General features: G+C 36.2%; 1 protein-coding gene across 1 annotated transcript; it reads right to left on the reverse strand.

Moving 5' to 3' along the window:
- Positions 1 to 4,644: 4,644 nt before the first annotated feature.
- PABPC4L (poly(A) binding protein cytoplasmic 4 like) lies at positions 4,645 to 6,331 on the reverse strand. The gene has a single exon (XM_053595274.1). It carries the CDS (start codon positions 5,837 to 5,839, stop codon positions 4,727 to 4,729), a length of 1,113 nt encoding a protein of 370 aa, XP_053451249.1. The 5' UTR covers positions 5,840 to 6,331; the 3' UTR covers positions 4,645 to 4,726.
- Positions 6,332 to 20,957: the final 14,626 nt, after the last annotated feature.

The following is a 20,957-nucleotide window of genomic DNA, read 5'->3' on the forward strand; positions in this document are numbered from 1 at the left end:
CCAAAATATCCTCAGGATAGTTAATTTGTTCTCCCTTTTAAAATGTAAATTTGAAAAAGTATTTTTTATATTATTTTGCTATTTTTAAAATTACATTATGAGGTATATTTCCAATGTCATACAAGTAAGCTAATTCTAAACAGTCAACATGTAAAATAGTCAATTATTCAGCATAAAAAGTTGAACACTGTTAGTGTTTTCTTTTCAATTACTGCCCTACACTTATAAGATAAAAAGAAGCACTAGTTTACATAGGAATTAGCCTTTTAAAACATGAACTCCACGTATCTTTATTTAAAAACACAAGCTATTCTCGGTTTATTCTTAAGAGAAAGTGATCTTTAGAAAATTAGAAACACTCAATAAAATAAAAATCATTTTCAGATATATCTTCAGTATTGAAAGATTTTGATATTTTCTCAGTGAACATATAAAAATATTGAGAACATGAAAACATCAATATTACACCACTTTAAAAATTGTATTTTCAGGGCAGTGCCTGTTGGTCAAGGATTAGGGCACTGGCCCCATATGCCGAGGGTGGCAGGTTCAAACACAAGCCCCGGCCAAAAAAAATGCAAAAAAAAAAGAAAAAAATCTTATTTTCAGCCCACCAACTCAGGACTGGATTAACAAACTGTGGTAATGCATACCATGGAATACTATTCAGCCATAAATAGATGGAGACTTTAAATCTTTTGTATGGAGTTGAAGCACATTGTTCTTAATAAAGTATCACAAGACAGAAAAGCAAATATCCCATGTACTCAATACTAATATGAAGCCAGCAGATGATCTAATACATGTATATATAGGAGTAAAACTCAATTCAAGTTGGAGGGAATGGGAATGAAGGAAGGGGGAGAGGGAAAGAGGGAATGGTGTGCTCCCATTTAATGGGCACAATGTAGGCATATATAGCACACCTTTTGGGTATGTGACACAACTATAAGATGAACTTTACCTAAAAAATTCAAATATTGTGACCTGGTAGTTTGTACCATCACATTAACCTGAAATTATATATACATATATATGTTTTTTCACCAAATATAAATTTTCATTTAAGATTTTAATTTAAAAAATGTTAAAAGCCATATATTTATTGGATTTGCTTTATACATAAGTAGACATCTATACAACAGACTTTGCCATGTGCACAGTGAGAGAGGTGAGAGTGGAGGCTGTGGCTCAAGGCATGTGTGTGTAAATTAGCTTTACTGGAATGCTTATCAGAACAGTGAAGAATATACTTAGGTATCAAGGCACTTGGGCACAAAGATTTAATTTTCTTTAAAGAATGAACCTTCGCTGTCAACTACCATGGTGTAATACTGTGATGCACAAAATAGAAAAGTTAAAATAAACAAAATTTAAATACATTAATCAAGGAAATCTACAGAATCAGATATGACAAAAGATGACTTAAGTCACTTTTTACAATAAATGACAGAAACAAATAATTTTTACTAAGATGGTAGAGTATGGTGTCATTAAGCTATAGCTAGACATCCGATATGTCTTACTAACTGCTTGTATATATAAAAAAGGAAAACTCAGTTTTCTGATATTATCTTCACATAATATATAAGCATTGTCAAACATTGCTCACATACTTGAACATTTTTTTTTTTTCTGTAACAGTCTCACTATGTCAACCTTGGTTTAGTGCCATGGTGTCACAGCTCACAGCAACCTCAAACTCTTGGGCTTAAGCCACTCTCCTGCCTCAGCCTTCCAAACAGCTGGGATCACAGGTGCCCGCCAAAATGCACAGCCATTTTTTTTTTTTTTGGTTGTCATTGTTGTTTAGCTGGCCTGGGCCGGGTTCAAACCTGCCACCGTGGTGTATGTGGCTGGTGCCGCGTCATACTTGAACATTTTTTTATAAATTAGATTATCCAGAATAAAATGCCATGATTAAACACACCTACTACACTTCCCAGTCTTATTGTCAGGTCCCTTAAAAAAATCTCTGCTTTTGATGTAAATATTTCTCAACATAGTGAGAGCTAGTAAACTAGAGTTGGCATAAGTTGCATATAAATACTTACAGTGTGTATTTACCAAAACGTATGATGTTAAAGAACAAAAAGCAAGACACTTTTAAAAGGTTTACTATAACTGTTATATAAGATATTTTATAAACCAAAGTTTTAGAAGTATTAAGAATACAAAACTGAAAATAATAGAAAACAATACAGATGAATCAAGTGTGTGTGTTGTGTATGTGTGTGTATGTGTACACACAGTATAAGGTGTTCAAAGCATTTTGAAGCATGACATCATACGAGATTGAAAATTTTGAGCTTAACAATTTAACTTTGTAACAAGCTTCAAAACTATAAAGGAAGTGAGAATATTGGAAGAGAAAGTCTAAATGTCCTTAATTTGCAAAGGATTCTAACAAATCCATGTAAATATACACTCCAGCAAATATACACTCCAGCAGGATAATACATTAAGATCATGAAACACTAACAGATATCATAATACAAACGGCCAATAAATAGAGCTGTGTGAGGCCACGGCAGTCTACAGAGGGCCATAAAAGTGAGACTCTGTCTCTACAAAAAAAAAAAAGAAATTCTCCTTATTTTTAATAACTAAAAAAGAGTGAAATAAACCAATGGTGAAATATTTTGTTTTACATATACTGTTGAATTGGCCAACAACTTAAACAAAACTTCTTGTTCCTTAGAGTATATGAAAATGGGCATTTCCTTACACTGATAATGTAGCACAAGTTTTTTAGACAGCATTTGAACAACATTTATCAAAATTATTTTTAAAAACTGCTTGCTTTTTTAAACAGTAATTCCACTTCTTAGGAAAATAGATATATTTGTATACATAAATTTGCAAGAATGTTTATCTTCAAATTACTTATGACAATGAAAAAGGGAGGAAACAATTAAATAGCATACACGTTTATCAATAAGAAATTAGTAACATTATTGTACATTAATTTTATAAAAGATAAAAGTCATTAAAGTTTTAATGCAAATAATTAGTAAAAGACTTGAAAGTTGCCTATAGCATATTGTCAAATTAAGAAAGCAATTTCAAACAAGATTTATAATATAACTCTATTTTTTGTAAATTATGTGTATATGCACAGATCAAAAATTGGGAGATAATGCAACAAATTTTAACAGAAATCTTTTTTCATAATAGTATTATATGCTACTCTTGTTAATTTTTTCATTGTCCATATTTTTATTGACTTGAAGAGATTTTTAATTTAGAAAATGTGCAATGTACCTATAATTTCTGCAAAAATAAAAGGATGTAGTGTTTTCCTTATTCAGAGCTTAAGTACTGCCAAAGATAAATATTTAGTACTTCTTTCATATTAGTGATATATGAAAGAGAAGATTTGAATATATAGTTACAAGAAGCAACTAAGCCAAGCAAAAACGCTCGAACAGCAATAACAAAACCATTTTCTCAAAACCTTTGGTATGAATGAATCAAAAATTTTTAAGTATTGGTAATTATTTAAATGTAAATAAATAACTCTTCCCTCAATTTCCACATGAATCTAAAGCAGCACATATTAAAAGCCAATATAATAAAATCTTTAAGAAAAATACAAAAAGAAGGTAATGTAGACGAAAGGCAGTATAGAAGGGAATATCTAAGAATGGGACTAAAACAAAAATTATGCTAGAAAACAGGCTGAGCAATGTAACTTCAATTTATCAGAAAATCAATTAGTGAGTTTCTGATCAATCAAGGTTAAACCTGAACCTTAATGGGTTATATAACTCTCACAGTATAATAAATGGTAACATAAATTTATAAAAATAGAGAAACTTACTTTTCTGAACCCTGAGAGAATATGACTACATGAAATAATATAAAACATATTTAATAACAATTTTCAAACTGAGTTTCTATGTTTGATATATATGATTTTTATAATATTAGTGTAGGGTAAAAACTTAAGGTACAATATTGAATGGCATAGGTAAGATGAGATTTAAGACCAGGCCAATTTTGGATAACCTGCATTGATACAGGTTTATAACTTAAGGAATGTAGAAGTTAAGGTTTTGCAACACACATCACAATTGATTCCAAATACCTGATTATAATCAACTAACGGGAAGAATAACAAAATGTCCCATAAAGCAGTTTGTAGACAACATTAAAAGCTTCTATCACCTTCTATCGCCTTAATTTAAGCCATCATAGAAACCAATGTGTCAGGATATGAATTTAAAAGATACTTAACAATATCCTAATTAAAAAAATCCTGGTTGAAAAATTAGAGAACTTCTACTGGGAAAAATAAATTACTTTGGAATCCTTAAGTGAAGAACCATGTTGAGCATATATTCATGAAAAAAATTAAAGATAGCAATATTGTTAAATAAGAAAATATGCAATAAACTCAAATAATTACCTCATTTCAACTGATTCATTGTGTAATAAAAATATAGTTATACTTGTTATGAATATTTTACATCAAAATAAGAAAAAATACAATATTGAAATTAGAAAATATGCCTCTGCAAATGAACTAAACTTCTAAGTTTCATTTATTTCTGTCACAACAGAAAAAAAATGGCTTTGTATAAAATTCCTTTTATTACAAAGTTTGCTAAATTAAGCTGCCATCAGGTGGGATTTGAAATCTACTTAGGGACAGTTCAGGCAGAGATCACAATCATTGCCCTACATACTGTAAATACTGGCTGGTGAAGTAAATTTTCCTTTCCTAATGCCTCTGGGCTAGGGCAATACTGAGAGGTTTGGAGCCCAAGATGTGGCCATTCATCTCAGTCATGGCTTTAGTAGCCTCCTCAAGAGAGGAAAAGCAGATCAAGCCAAACCCTTTGCTTTGACCTCCTTCTTGCATTACCTTAACTCTGCTAATTGATCCAAATGAAGAAAACTCCTTTCGTAGTTTTTCATCATCAATGGTGTCATCAAGGTTTTTAATATAGAGCTTTACACCCTGGCACCCGTGAATTCTTTCCTTTTTCAACTGTTCAAACATTTGCTTTAACTCTGCCTGTCGCTCTACTTTCTTTTGTGCCCGGCCTACAAAAATCAGCTGCCCATTTATATCCTTTCCATTCATTTCTTTAACGGCCTTTTTGGCAGCCTCATGGTTATCAAAACTCACAAAGCCAAAGCCTTTCGATTTCCCAGAAGAATCTGTCATCACCTTCACACTCAAAGTTCTGCCATATTTGCTGAAAACCTCCTTCAGTTTCTCATCATCCATATCTTCACCAAAGTTTTTGATGTAAACATTGGTGAATTCACTGGCTTTGTTTCTGAGTTCTGCTTCCCGATCTTTTCGGTTTTTGAATCTGCCAACAAACACCTTACAGTCCTTGAGCTGCCTTCCATTCATTACCTCGATGGCCCTGTCTGCAGCACTCTGGTTCTGAAAGTGCACAAACGCATAGCCCTTGGAGCCTTGATCATCACTCATCACCTTGGAAGACAGGATCTTTCCAAAAGGTGAAAAATGTTCATAAAGGGTTTTGTTATCTATGGATTTGTCCAAATTCTTGATGAATACATTCCCAATTCCAGACCTCCTTAAGTAGGCATCACGTTGAGACCACATAAGACGGATGGATTTGCCTTTTACCATGTCAAAGTTCATAGTGTCCAGAGCCTTCTGGGCATCAGCCAGTTGCAGGAAGTTCACGTAGGCGTAGCCCAGAGAGCGTCGAGTGACCAGGTCCCTGCAGATGCGAATGGACAGCACGGGCCCCACGGCGCTGAACTTCTTGAACAGCAGGTCCTCGGTGACATCTGCGTGTAGGTCACCCACATAGAGGGAGGCCATGCGGTACTTGGCAGCTACGTTCATCTCCCTTGCTCCTTACTACCGTGGGTCTGTCCCCAGGAGCTCTTGGGGCAACCCCTGCAAGACGAGCGCTAGGCCACAGTCAGGCCTGGCCCAAGCTCGGGGCTTTCAGGATGACCACTCAGAAGCCACCCCGAGGGGCTCAGGTACCACTCCTCCAGCTCGGGCAACAAGCTCACTACAAAGCCCCACAGCAACCAATCTGGTCCTCCCTGGAAGTCGGCAATCGAACTTTGAAATCTCAGAGAAAAGTTAATGAGATAGCATTTCCTTCCCCTCTGATCTGTGAGAAGCCTTCAAGTGGCGGGCTGGACGTCGGTCTGAGGGGGCGTTCTCCACAGACACCCTAATCGCTAGTTTCTGAATAAAAATAGGCCCTGCTCACACTGGTTTAAAGTTACAGCCGCTCAGGACAGAACTCCACAAGTGGCATAGCGGGCGGCGGCTCGGGCCGCAGAGCGCGGGGGTCGGGTCTGGCGCGGGCTAGACCCGATCCCGCCCGGTACCAGGTTCTGCCTCTGCCGACGCCTCAGCGGAGGCGCGGCCCGGGCGGGTGGGGGCGGGGCCGGTCGCAGGCGTCCTAAGAACTGTGGCGACCCTCCGACCAGCACACGCGCGCGGCGTCTCTGGGAAGGACGGTGGGGGAGGGGCCGCGCACAGACGGACGGACGGACGGACGCACGCGGACGTGGACTTGCGAACGCGCCCGAGCGGGGGCTGGGGGCTCACCCGGGCTGCGGTCGGCGGGGCGGGCGGGAAAGCCGGAACTTGCGCGCTGAACTTCCCGCGCGCTCGCTGCCAAGTGGGATGTTTTCTTCTTAATATTTTTTGAGGACGTTTTTGTTCCCCCTGCCCCCACCCCGCGTACACATTTCTCACCCCACTCGGAGAGCCAAGCTGAGAAGCAGGAGGCGGTGATTGGGGTGGGGAAAGGCAGCCTAGGGGAGTGGCCCGGATAAACCCACCCGCCCGCAGGGCTTTGCTTGGGTCTGCGAGCAGAGTTTCCATGTGTGGATCAGGCCTGTCTCTCTCTATCTTCAAACCGGCCCCTGTGGCTTCCTTAGACTCTTGGATAAGGTCCAACAACGGCACTGTGTGCTATTGTTTCTGCAGGATTCCTGTCCAGTTCGAGTCTCAACTGCTGCTTATTTCCCCTTATAAACTCAGTACACACTGGCTTGTTTTCAGAGTCAACTTTATAAAAATGTGCTTTTCAGGAATCACTTTAAACGCTCTTTCCAAGTAGAATTTTTCCCTAAACCCTTTCTGAAAGTTTTTTCCCTCGTAGAACTCATACAGGACCCTATACTTTTCTAGTGTTTGCCTGATTACAATATATTGCACATTCCATGACACTAGAGGCCATGCTCATTTTGTTCCCAGAGACTTGCAGAAATGGGATGCTCCATAGTTATTGAATGAATCAAATGTGTGCAATAAGTGAGATATTTAATTGTTTTTCACATTTACAGATATAGCTTACTTCAGGGAGAATTTTAAGAATGAAATCAATTAATAATTTGGAAATGGCTTAACACGTATCAGACATGCAACTGTTTCTAGTAACAGTGGATTCATTTCCTTTAGCATTAAATAAAATTCCCTAATATTTTAATAAAAACTTAAGATTTCAATTTTACTACATCTTATAGTGTCATAATAAGTTACCTGCAAAATTGGATAGTTTAAGGCAAATGTTGTGTTTTCCAAATTTGAATAGACCTGGGAATAATGGGGGATCTCATTTAAAAGCAGATTCTGATTCAGTAACGAGACGGAACTGAGATTCCACATTTCTAACAAGTTCCAGAGTGATGCAAATTCTCTTGGTCTTTGAACCACTCTCTGGGTAGCACTACTTCAGAGTTAAATGGGTCCTCATTTAGTAGGATCTTTTCTAATGTAAGAATTAGAAAACTAGAAAAAAAATTTTTTTTCACTCAGAGGATAATGATAGGCTAGAAAAATTAATTCTTAGTAATTCATAAACTGGAGCATGACTTTCACTATAAAATCCAAATTGCATTAACCTATCTAAAATTTAGTATGTGAGAAACCAGAAGATGCCACCCTAAAACATGAAGGATTGTTGAACTGAAGACAACTAAGAACCAGCAGATGCAGGCAAACTGCGTCCTCCCTGTAGTTGCCTAAAAGTAGGACATGGATTGACAAAATAACACTTTTGCACCCCTCTCCCATCTGGAAGAAAAAAAAAGTTTAGTCAATGAAGACAACTTTCTACTCTCATTAGCCTGGAGATGGTAGCAGAGGAAATTCATTAACAAGTTTTGCTGCTATTTTTATCTGCCATTTATTTGCTCTTCCCCAAGTTGGTAGCCCTGGAGACACAAAGGTTGTTTCCCCCCACCCACCTCCAGCCACCACCCCCACCCCTTTGCCTCTTCTCTAAAAATTCACTGTTCTTTGTTGAAGATGCTGTATAACCTGCAATTTGCCAAATAACTAAACCACTTCATTTGACAACTACTCATTCATGGGAATCCTGAATGTATATCTGAAATATACATGTTTACTTCCATATACATTTCTGTTTATTTTTCTCTTGCCAATCTGTCATTATTACAAGGATTCATCCAAATAAAAACTTATGCAGGTTTGAAGAAAATATTATTTTTCTACTGCAAGTAATAGGTATATGATTCCCTTCAAAGAAACTGGGGGATCTCAAAAAACTTGATGGTTTTTGTTTGAAAAATTTATTCTGATATGTGTTGTTCCTATAGCATAATTTGTTCAAATAAATAAATGAAGTAAACTTTTCTTCAATCATTTCTTTCAGACTGCAATTTTTAAAAGAAAAAAAGATTGCTGACACAGTTGTTGTATACCATTAATGAATTTGGGTAACACTCCGGCACATACTTAAATTCAGAAATTTCTCAGCACTGTTGAAAGTTAACTGAACAGTGATCACCATATTCAGTATTATTGGATTTTTTTTTTTTTTTTTTGTAGAGACAGAGTCTCACTTTTATGGCCCTCGGTAGAGTGCCATGGCATCACACAGCTCACAGCAACCTCCAACTCCTGGGATTAGGCGATTCTCTTGCCTCAGCCTCCCGAGTAGCTGGGACTACAGGCGCCCACCACAACGCCCGGCTATTTTTTGGTTGCAGTTCAGCCAGGGCCGGGTTTGAACCCGCCACCCTCGGTATATGGGGCCGGCGCCTTACTGACTGAGCCACAGGCGCAGCCCATTTATTGGATTTTTTTTTTTTTTTAAAGAAAGTTCCTCAGTGTGACGTTCTTGAGAATTTAGTCTGAAGATTTTTATTTCTAGAAAATATGCCTAAGAAGTTCTTTGTAGAACAGTATTTCAGCTATAGCGAGATACCGAACTATTTCAAGAATTCTTGGGTTTTTCAGTTTACTTTAGTGTCATCTTCATTCAATGTTTTGTGAAAAGTAAAGAAGAGTTTCCAAATTCAGAATTTAGTCCTATATTCAGGTTCCTAATCAACTGATGTTTTTTTTTTTTTTTGTAGAGACAGAGTCTCACTTTATGCCCCTTGGTAGAGTGCCGTGGCATCACACAGCTCACAGCAACCTCCAGCTCCTGGGCTTAAGCGATTCTCTTGCCTCAGCCTCCCGAGTAGCTGGGACTACAGGTGCCCGCCACAGCACCCGGCTCAACTGATGTTTGATTGGTATGAATTTCAATTTGCTAAATGACCATTAATTACATTCCTTCCAATTTATTTTGTTCGTTGTATTGTTCTTAATTTTATATTTTAACACACTATTTTTAAGCATATGTGATTCTTCCCTCCCTTTAATTCTCTAAATCTTATTATTTTGCCAGTTGTTTATTAAATAATTTCTTCATTTGGGATTTTGTTACATTTACCCTTTCTTTCCATTCCCATTGCTCCTACCTTTACTTCATTTCCTCATGTATTATTGCATAAGCTTTATTAACCGACCTTCTTTGATTCAGTCTGTTTAATGCCAGTAAACCTTTTAGTTTACTACTTGAATAATTCTACTAATGTCCTTTTCATAAAATTTTAGTAAAACATAACAGCTGACTTCTAAGACTTTGTAAACACCTATCCTAAATACATGTATCTTCTTCTGTCAAGCTAATCCTTCACTTGTTTTACATGCATGTGCACATAATTGTTTAAAAATTATTTTTCACCAATCTTACTACTGGGTATACACGTATATCCCAAAGAAAGGAAATGTGTATATCAAAGAACTAGCTGCACTCCTATGTTTATTGGAGCGCAGTTTACAACAGCCAAAATAACAGACTCAATGGTAAGTGCCCAACAAATGAATGTATAAAGAAAGTGTGGTATACATGCACAGTAGAATATTATTCAGCATAAAAAATGAAAGCCTATCCTCTGCAGCAACATGGATGGAACTAGAGGTCATTATTTTAAGTGAAACAAGCTAAGCACAGAAAGACAAATGTGAGGTATCACATGTTCTCAGTCATATATGGAGCTAAAAAGATAGCTCTCATGAAGATAGAAGATTTTTGGTTACCAGAAGGCAGGAATTTTTGAGGAGGATGAAGTAACCCTGACTAATAGGTACAAAATACAGTGGGCTAAAAGATATAAGACCAAATGTTCCATAAATTAGTAGCATGACTATAGTAAATAACAGTCCTTTGTATATTTCAAATAGCCAGAAGAGAATAAACATTCTAAGCATGAAGAAAAGATAGTGTGTTGAATATCCCATTTTCCCTGATTTCATCACTACACATTATATGAACATAACAAAATGCCACACAAACCCCCCAAAATATGGACATCTACTATGCATCAATAAAAAAGCATGTTCTCAATAAAATGTCCTTTTTTCCCCAGTAATTGTCCAAATTCTACCATCCTCGAGCCATGGTTTTTCCAATAATTTTTTTGTCTTACTGGTACAGCTAACACTGATTACTTTTCCTTTTTTGAAGTGATTTATCTAGTATAGACATTGCATATATGTGCCTAATTTTGGCATCAGTTCATTGCCTTTCATGGACCTTGACTTAAAATTGATGTCCTCAATGCCCCATATGCTGTTTTATGCTTTTCTTTGCCAGTTCTTGAAGTTCCCCAAATATTCTGAAATTATTTCAATTAAGTGCCAGGAGTTTGCCATGCTTTGAAAATATTATGATTTCCCCAACCTTATGTTATTAAGCTCAATTGCCTTTCAATGTACCAATATGCTATGTGAGTGGTTTACAGAATTAAGAGGGAATGAGATTGCTCTTTTGCTTAAATTACAGGAAACCTGTCAGTGCTTTTATTCACTGATATTGATAACAATGAACGTCATTGCTTATTTTGATATTTATTATGAAGAAGTGAATAAATAGCTATTTTGACCCTAGATATAAATTTTTAAATAAAAATCTGTTTTACTCATTATATGAAAGTAGTCTTTGAATTCTACTTGAACCACTGCTCAGATATAATCATCCATTAATATTTTTTTCTTATTTTTGTTCAAAATGGTCTTTATTGTCTTAATAGATAGTAATTAAGTAAATGAAACTTGCCTTTAAATTGTGAAAATCCCGTGTTTTATACTACAAAGTATTACAACTTACAGATTATTTGGCTCAATTTTATTTGACAATAATTACAATCTCTTTATAGTTTTAATTGTTTTCTAATTTTTTAACCCACATATAGTATTAACACTTTAGAATGAGGTGTATGGTTTACATTTCAGATTCACTTTTCTCTATCTAGCACATACAGAAATTTCCAATGTCTTATTACTAGTAGAACATGATGTAAGGTTCAGTTCAATCCAAAATATCTTTTATCATTTAAAATGTTAAAATTATAGAAATAAAACTGAACACAGGGCAGCATTTTCATCAAAAGTCTCATGGACTCTTATTTAAGAAAAGAAACTGAGCAAAAGTTCTCTAAAAAGGAATTTGGAAGAAAGTGACTTTATTCCAAAGAGTAATTTGCCCACAAGGGAGAAACTCTGTGTAAAAGGAAAGTGTGGGAACAGAGACAGCTTTCGGGTTTTACAGAAAAAGTTCCTACCCAAGTTTCCAATCAGGTCTGTTTATGGAAATGAAGATTTAAACTTGCCTAATTCTAATTGGTTGGCACAACCGGAGTTCTGATTGATCTGTGATTTATTCTCCAGGGGTTCACCTTCTTCACATCAGATCAGGATAGTAAGAGAATGCATTATATTCAGTAATTCATCTCTAATTTCTGGATTCTATTTCAGAGAAATCTCCTAAGTGATTTCTCAGAGAAAGTGATTCAGAGAAATCTCCTAAGGCTAGGGTGCCTTTTGAGAAACTGGTAACCACTGAAACAACAACAAAACAAAACTAGAGACTTTTTACTTTCGCATTTGAATGAATCTAAGGTTGGCTTGATGGACATTAAAGGCAGCTGGGTCAGAAGACGGAATAGCAGTTATCATTCTTCTTTAACTGAACTATATGCTAGCCCTCAATTAACTTTAGTACTACTTGTTTCAATGGGATGGACTTGAGATTGGGTGGCTAGTAAGCCCCACAATTCTGGAAAAATCTCCTAAAAATATCTCAGATTTAAGATGCTCCTCTATAATTCAAGCCCAAAGTTGGCTTAACATACAAGCATTTTGGCAATGGTTAGTAAGTATTCTCCAAGGCTGACATAGACTCTGTCAGTCATCACACACTACCTTAATATAAAGCTTTAAGCACAGTGAAAGTATTCAAAATCCACTTATGTGGATTTCAAGCCACCATCACAACACACTAAACTGACAAATGTGACGACTTATTTTATGACAAGGGGTTGCCTAGTTTATGTGTTTCCCCTGATCCTTTGCTCCCCTCCTAAACCAACCTCAGTCATCTTAATTAAAAAGATGACTAGAAATAGGGCCAAAGCTTCCTTGTCCCAAAAGGGAAAAAGTGTCATTCAGACCCACTGAAGAATACTGAGGTACTATATTTCAGAGTATGGACAGAGTTAAATTTCAATGGCTTTGATGGGTAGTGATGTGCAAGTCACATACTGCCAAGTTCCCCAGTAGGAGAGAGTGCCCACGCCCAACTGATAGGATCTAGATATGGTTCATAGTAGGGAAAGAAGTTAAATTCCCCATGTCGGTTGATTCTTTAGGCCAATATTCTGCTTTCATTTATTTTAAAACTGCGTTTATAAATAATTTCATGCTAATTCCTAATTTTTATTAGGAATTTATATGTTAGGTGCTTGTATATTTCTACAAATTTGCAGATTAAGGACAACCTTCACTGGGATACTGAAATAAATTGCTGTTCTTTTAGGAAACATCTGAGGCCCTCATAGAGATGCCCATATTAAAGATCAGTCACTTCTGATGTTGAGAATAATCAAACTGATGATTGAACTTTCACCACTCAGATTGCCACCATTTCTGACTGGGTTCATCAATGTATCTTACATTTAAAAAACAATCTTTCATTGTTTTGTGGCAAGGAAGGCCACATTGCATGGAGTCCTACCTACTGCTGGCAACCTCTAGTGGGTGACCCTTCTTATGACTATCCCTACTGCCTCAACATCATTGATCCATTTTTAAGTTGTAGTATTATTATCCAAATTTGATCAGACCACTGTGACTGTACTATTGTGGCCTTGGGAGCTAAACTGCCACATTTCCATTATTTTTTTTAATTTAAATATTAGAAATAATTACAGTTTGACATTGGAATATATTTCATCCCAAAACACATTCTACAACAGCCTGATAGTCAATACACTTTCTATACACCATACTAGCCACAGACATCTGGAATTGGAAAGTCTTTCTGAAAAATCAATTCAAAAATATTCTGACTATATTTTTTTCAACTCCTGTCAGTCCAAACCTTTTATTACAAAAGTTCAGTCAACAAACAAGGCTATTCCTAGCAGAAGACTATTTTATTTGGCTATTTCCTATGTAATGATCAGTACCAAAAGGTTTCATAAACCTTTTTGAACAGTTGGCATTCCACCTTGCTCATTTCTGAACATGATGTCATTTTCCCCTTCATTACATCACTATACTTGACTTGCTAGTGTGCTCTCATGGGATTCAAATTCTATTCTAATTCAACCAGCCTGATATTCTTAAACTGGCATATTCCTATGTTGTCACATAATGACCATTTATTTGGTACACTGCTCATCAATTCCCTGTATTGTGGTACATGCCAATTAAAATACAGCACCTATGGTTATAGTACATTTAAAAAAAAGTCTTTGCTTCTCATATAGTTGGCCCTTATGGGTGAAAGGTTGGGGCTTACGTAGGATATGATTGGGAAAAAAGTGAATTTATGTCCTGAAATGGGACACAGCAATTTGTGGCAAAGAAAGAAGAGCAATAACCTAAGGACCCAGCGAACACCCTAGACTCCAGGAGGTTTGGGAAGGGAGGAAGTTAATGATCGCTGTCTTTCAAAATAACCTTGGAAAGTCTCTCATGAAGAAAAATACCCTGGAGCACCTCTCCCAAACTGTGGCAATGGCTTTAAATGCAGGTGACTGCTGAGGTTTCCACCTTCTAATCATGGAAATAGGACCATGATTTGGAGGTCATTCCCCTAAAATTCATTGTGAAGTCCACTGAAGATAGCAAGGTATCACCCCAACTCCTACACTCACCATGTAAAACAACTGTCAACACCTACAATTTTTTCCCCCGCCCTCTTTTCCTTAGCTAGTATTCAGTTATTCCAGGTGGTACATGAACACCTACTATTGGCACAGGCTAAACACTATAGATTGGACTGGCTGGTGTCAGGAAATCTCTCCAAAATATTCTATTTGAACTGAACTTGGAATGCTAAAATGTACCAGCTATCTGGGGAGGACACAGGAGAAGCACTATCAACTATCGTCCTACATGAGCCTGGTAATGTAGTGCTCATGTAGGACGCAAAAACTCTAACTATAGTTTTTTGTTTTCTTTTTTTCCAGGTGTTATATGGGTCTGTGGGATTGTACTTCTGCTTATAATACAGGCACATGAGCTTGATTTATCCCAATAAGTTAGGTTCTCCTCTTTCAATGCAACATATAAATATGTAGATGTTGTGTGGCCTTTGGAAATTGTGCTCAGGAACTGCTGATAAGAAAATCCTTATAATCTGCCTACTGCTATTGTGGAACAAAGTTCTTAGTCTCTGTCTCAAACCAGCATTCATGACACCTTGGCATGCTAATCTGAATTGCTTATAAGCAGGATAAAATACCAAATTCTTCACAATTCTTGACATTGAACCAAAGAATGAGTTGAAGATAATGTCTGTAATGTTTGGACCTGTGCTTTCATGTTATTGAAAGAAGATCACACTTCACAAGTGTTTTTGTGTTTTTTTTTCCCCTTCTTCATTCCTGGTACATCTTTATATCCTCATACTGCACTCAGTACCATTCTGCCATTATTGAAATAATTTCAATAATTCATTCCAGTTATCGAAATAGCAATAGACTTAAGATTTTATCAGTAAGACTGGAATCTTCCTGGTGTTCACTTTTGTCCCTCTTTCTTTTTATAAGTTCCCTATTTTATAAGTCTCAATGGGTTTCTTTAGCTCCCTTGGTTAATATTGCAACACATTAGTAAAATTATCTTTTGTCTCAAGATAAAATTAAAAACAAATTGGATTTAAGATACATTTTCATTATTTTCTACTCCATCAAAAGCTTAGTCAAATATTATGTTTAGGCCATCCACAACAACTTAAGGGAAAACATTTAGTCTCCACAATATTCTTGCTTTTTAGTCTCTGGAACATTTCATTTCAGTCTAAAACCAAGCATCTGCCAAGATGCCTTAGAAAACCCCTGGATTTGTGCAACCTGATGACACTGAGGACAGGCTAGATTCTTAATCTTCCTTCCTTTCTAAGAAGAGCCCAGAGTCCCTTGGTGGGTGGGGTGAAATCCAAGGTTGACTGCAGTTCTTCCATTATTAGCTCGATCTTGGTCTATATGGCATTTCTTTCTTGCTCTAGCAAATATCTTTAATATCTGTAGCCACAACATTACTCACCATGGGCTTCCTCTACTGGTATTTCATGGAGAAAATTTTCTGTATTGATCATCCTAATTAACTTACATTAAAAGACATAAGCTTGGCTGGCTTTTTAGTTTAAAAAATCTTTTTTAAAACCAACTCCACAATAGCTGTCCTAACGCTAAGATATTTAGAGTTTTCTTTAGATTCCTGGCTCTGAAAGAATCAAAGATTCTAACTTCTCAGGTTGAATTTATATCTAACTCTATGCACCACTCTTTTAATAGTTTATAGCAATTGAATTTGGATGCGAGTCATCAGTTACTGCATCACAATTTAACAGTCCCAAAGGAGGGACCTCATAAATGCAAGCTGGCTTTTATGTCTTGCAAAGTCTACAAGCATGTGCAAGACCAGTCAGTCCTGTCAATCACCTTTCAAAACACATGGAGTCAGCCTCAAATGGAAAATTTGATATCTCATTCTTATTCCATGTCTATCCCTCTCCATTTACTCATGATCCCTGTTTTATTCTGTACCACAGCTTGTATTATCAAGGCCAACAAAACCTGTTGAACCTAGATCCTGGTATTCCTCCAAGAGGAACACATATAAAACAAAGACTTTTTTTTCCCCTGCCCTAACCTTGATTGCCTCTTCATATTATAATATATTTAGACTAACATAGTATGCTTTCATTCTTAAATATCTTGCCCAACAAGGGTGAGGATGGGAAGAATAAAGACATGAGAGATAGAGACCCTGGCTCAGATATACAGTCATACAGAATTAAGACAGTGCCATCGGGAATTAAAATAATTTGGATTGTTTTATATATGAAAGTTCGAATTGGCATATAAACTGAAATTACAATTTACTTTCTAAAATAACACTACTAAAATATTAGTATTTAACTAATAGAAGCTAATTTCTGAGGAGTATTATCCATGTCCCAAACACTTTACCTAAAGTATTGAACACAGGGTAAGAATGCAGCCAACACTAACTACTTTTATTATATTCTTATTATCAGTTTGACATAGTCTTGCCTACTCACATCTGATGACAATCTGAAGGCAGAGATTTGAAATTTAATTCTCATTGTTTTATATTTGAACATCAGACACAGAAACTTTAATTTGTCCAAGTTTCTTTAATTTGTCCAAGAATATAAGATTTTAATTATAAGAGGATTTTAATCTATGCCTCTCTGATTTCCAAACTCATGTTCTTATTAATGCTTTTGTTTATATTACACTCATTTTAAGTATACCTTACAATGTTTCAGTAAACATGTCTTTCTAATTTTTTAAACAATATCAAAGTCACAGGCTTCGGTAACTTTGGAGGGTGGGTTGCCTGAGCTCACAGGTTTGAGAGCAGCCTGCGCAAGTGCGAGACCCCGTCTCCAAAATATAGCCAAGCACTGTGGCAAGCACCTGTAGTCCCAGGTAATCAGGAGGTTGAGATAAGAGAATTGCTTGAGCCCAAGAGTTTGAGGTTGCTGTGAGCTATAAAGCAATGGCACTCTACAAGGGGCAACAAAGTGAGACCCTGTCTCAAAAAAAAAAAGAAAAAAGAAATTGTTATAGTTTCTGCTATCAGTCTAATTTGTAGTCTCACTTGTTGATTCAAGCCAGTAGCCATTAATATGTCCCCCCATCTTTATTCTCTGTGCCTTTATTCCTGATATTTCTCTAATTTATCTTCCTTTGATATATATATATATTATATATATATATGTATTTTTTTGTTTGTTTTTGATATAGACTCTCACTTTGTCACCCTTGGTAGACTGCGCTGGGAACACAGCTCACAGTAACCTCAAACTTTTGGGTTCAAGGAATTCTCTTGTCTCAGCCTCCCGAGTAGCTGGGACTATAGACACCTGCCACAACACCTGGCTATTTTTTTTTTTTTTTTTTTGGTAGAGACAGAGTCTCACTTTACTGCCTTCGTAGAGTGCCGTGGCGTCACACGGCTCACAGCAACGTCCAGCTCCTGGGCTTACGTGATTCTCTTGCCTCAGCCTCCCGAGCAGCTGGGACTACAGGCCCCCGCCACAACGCCCGGCTATTTTTTGGTTGCAGTTTGGCTGGGGCTGGGTTTGAACCCACAACCCTCGGTATATGGGGCCGGCGCCCTACTCACTGAGCCACAGGCACCGCCCAACACCTGGCTATTTTTAAAGATGAGGTCTCACTCTGGCTCAGGCTGGTCCTGAACCAGTGAACTTAGGCAATCCACCTGCCACAACCTCCCAGAATGCTAGGATTACCAGCATGAGCCACCACACTGGGCCTTCCTTTTATATCTTAATAACACATCTCTCCCTCTTCTATCTAGCTAATCAAAAGCTTTGTAGGACTATATCGTATGAATTCCCAATAAATATTATGTCAAGGAGACATTAGAGACAAAAGCATTAACAGGTTATAGAAAAGATGCAGGGGGATTCTGGGAAGATATTATTCTTTCATAGTCAGAATTTTGTCCTTAGGAATTTTTCTGATCCTCTGAAATTTACATACATATACAGCTGAAATCCTCTCCAGCTATCTTATTTCCCAAAGGAGGTACAGGATAATTTTTGATGACCCAAAAAAGCCCACAACTCAAGAAATTTTCAGAGGAGATGATCCAGGAAGAAAAGAGTGGGAGAGAAAAAGGATTTAGAACAAATGGTCCCATTCCAGAAATACAAGATAGACATGGAATCACATTTTAGGAGAAGTTGAGGAAAAAGGTGTTTCTCTGGTGATATAAGGCTAATCATCTTTATAAACTTTTCTAGAATTTTTTTCCTGTTGTGAAAGGAAAATTATGATCCTATGTATTAGCAAAAAGTTGTCTGATGTAATAGTGAAAGCCAACAATTACTGAGTGCTTACTGTGAACCATACTCTGTTATAAGCACATTACATAAATTACCACATTTAATTTTTATTAAGCAGTATGTGGTAGATACTATCATTAGCTCCATTTACAGATGAAGATAGTGAGGCATAGAGAATTTAAATAAATTACCTCAGGTGATTGGAATACAAACCTAGACAGTATGACTCCATAGTCAGACCACTCTCCTTGGTGTCATTGGTCAGAAAGGTCATAGGGGTCAACTTCTCACTTCAAATGAGTGACCATTCTTGGTGGCTGTTTCTGGAGAGTGAGAAGAGTGACGGTACTAAGTACTCCTAAGTACTCCTCACCCCCATATAAAATGCAAATGAGGCCAGGCCAGGAATTCATCTCCTCCTCCAGCACGGGGCTAGGTAGGTGGCTAGTATGCTTCCAACACAATGTCTTACAGCACAGGGCTGAGTGGCTAGTATACTTCCATACACAATTTCTGTTGGCAGATAGTCTAAGCTGTGACAACTTTTTTATTAAATGAGAATTTTTATTGATTTTTTTTTGGTGTCATGTACATTTAAAATGTCATCAACAACCCTCCATCTAGTCTTCACTGACATATTTTGTCTTTAAAAACATTTCAGCCTTTTACTTTTCCTCTAGCAAACCACAATTTATTTTCTCCTCTTTTATTGATTATTAGTAGGTACTTTTTGTTTTAATGATACTGTAATCCTTTTACGGCCATTAGAACACTCATTGTAAATGGTTGTTTATTTCTACTGACTTCACAAACGAACAAATGGAACATATATTAGTTGGTAGTTGACTTACTTCATTCTGGATGGTACATTCTCTTCCGTGGAACACATATAAAAGTCTTTCAATGATTTCACTCTCAAAGTGAAATTTCCAAGTGGTTCTGATCATATTTTTATTTTGCTGACAATCTTACATGACCTCTGCTTTCTCTGTTTTTGAACTATGTTTTATGTCTTATCTAAATGTTTCTGCAATAACAATTCATTTGTCTGTTAAAAAGTTCATAACTGCTACAAAAAGGTACAATTTTGGAAAGCATAGTATAATTATTATAGTTGAAGTTTGCCCTTTCTTTAGCAATACAGATGAAATTCCTTTTTTAATTTTTTCATGGCAATATTAACTAATATTCATTACTTATTTGTAAGTGAGAGTCAAATGCTAGAACTAAGGCTCATTGTAAGACACATATTTGGAGGAACAAGGTGTACTATGTTGAAAAACAGATTCCTGGAGAATCTTACTGTCTTGAGAAAGTGATTTTAAACTTAATTATTTTGTGTTAAAGGACAGAACTAATAACAGTTATATCAGGGATATTGAAGAATGATTTGAGAAATCAATACAAATTAGACAAATAATGTTTAAATACATTTCATTTTATTTAAATGTGAAAATTGGCCTACTTTTTGTAGTAACCCGTTCAAATGTTTGAGTATAATCTGTATATATGCACAACAGAAACTAGACAAAGGTAATTCCTTAGTGGGGGGCTGGAATAAAAGATCTTGATATTGATTCCTACTGTATTATTCATGGTATGTTTTATAATTTTATGAAGACATGATATGAACTAATTAGAATCAGTGATCAAAATTTGCAAAAGTTTAAATTATATTTAGAGCTGTTTCATTTCTATTGGTTGTTTTGAATAGTTAAGAGTAGAAAGATTTTTAAAGAGATTGTCAGGTATGTAATCAGCACGTATTGTCTGTTGTTAATTTTACATTTTTTCTATGTTTATAGCCTTTTCCATAAAGATAAGCTGTAGATGCATATTCATGAGACAGTTTTTTAAAATGCTGATAAAAGCAATTATAAAGATTGATAAAAGTACTAATAACTATCATTAAAATTAAAACATGACAGTAAAACTTTTACTTCTATTTTTTCTTCTTTTTCACATATACCAGGAAAGAATCTCAACATCAGTAATTTCCAGAACTTTCAGTTAAATACTTTCAAAAATACTAGCTGAGTAAAATATACTTCTTGATTTTTGCAAGAGCAATTATTATAATTCTTCTCCAAAGGATAGACTCTGGGTTTAGAAGAATAAAACTCTTTGTAAATATATATGCACATATTTTTTATGCACGGATGTTTATGTGTTAGACGTTGTAGCTATAAGTTTGTGTATTTTTTACATTGAGCATAGTAAAAGAATATAAGAACTGTGTGAGTGTAACTGACTGCCAAATCCTCTCTTATTTAAGAATATACTATT

The sequence above is a fragment of the Nycticebus coucang genome, chromosome 1, assembly GCF_027406575.1.
Source record: "Nycticebus coucang isolate mNycCou1 chromosome 1, mNycCou1.pri, whole genome shotgun sequence".
Taxonomy (NCBI): domain Eukaryota; kingdom Metazoa; phylum Chordata; class Mammalia; order Primates; family Lorisidae; genus Nycticebus; species Nycticebus coucang.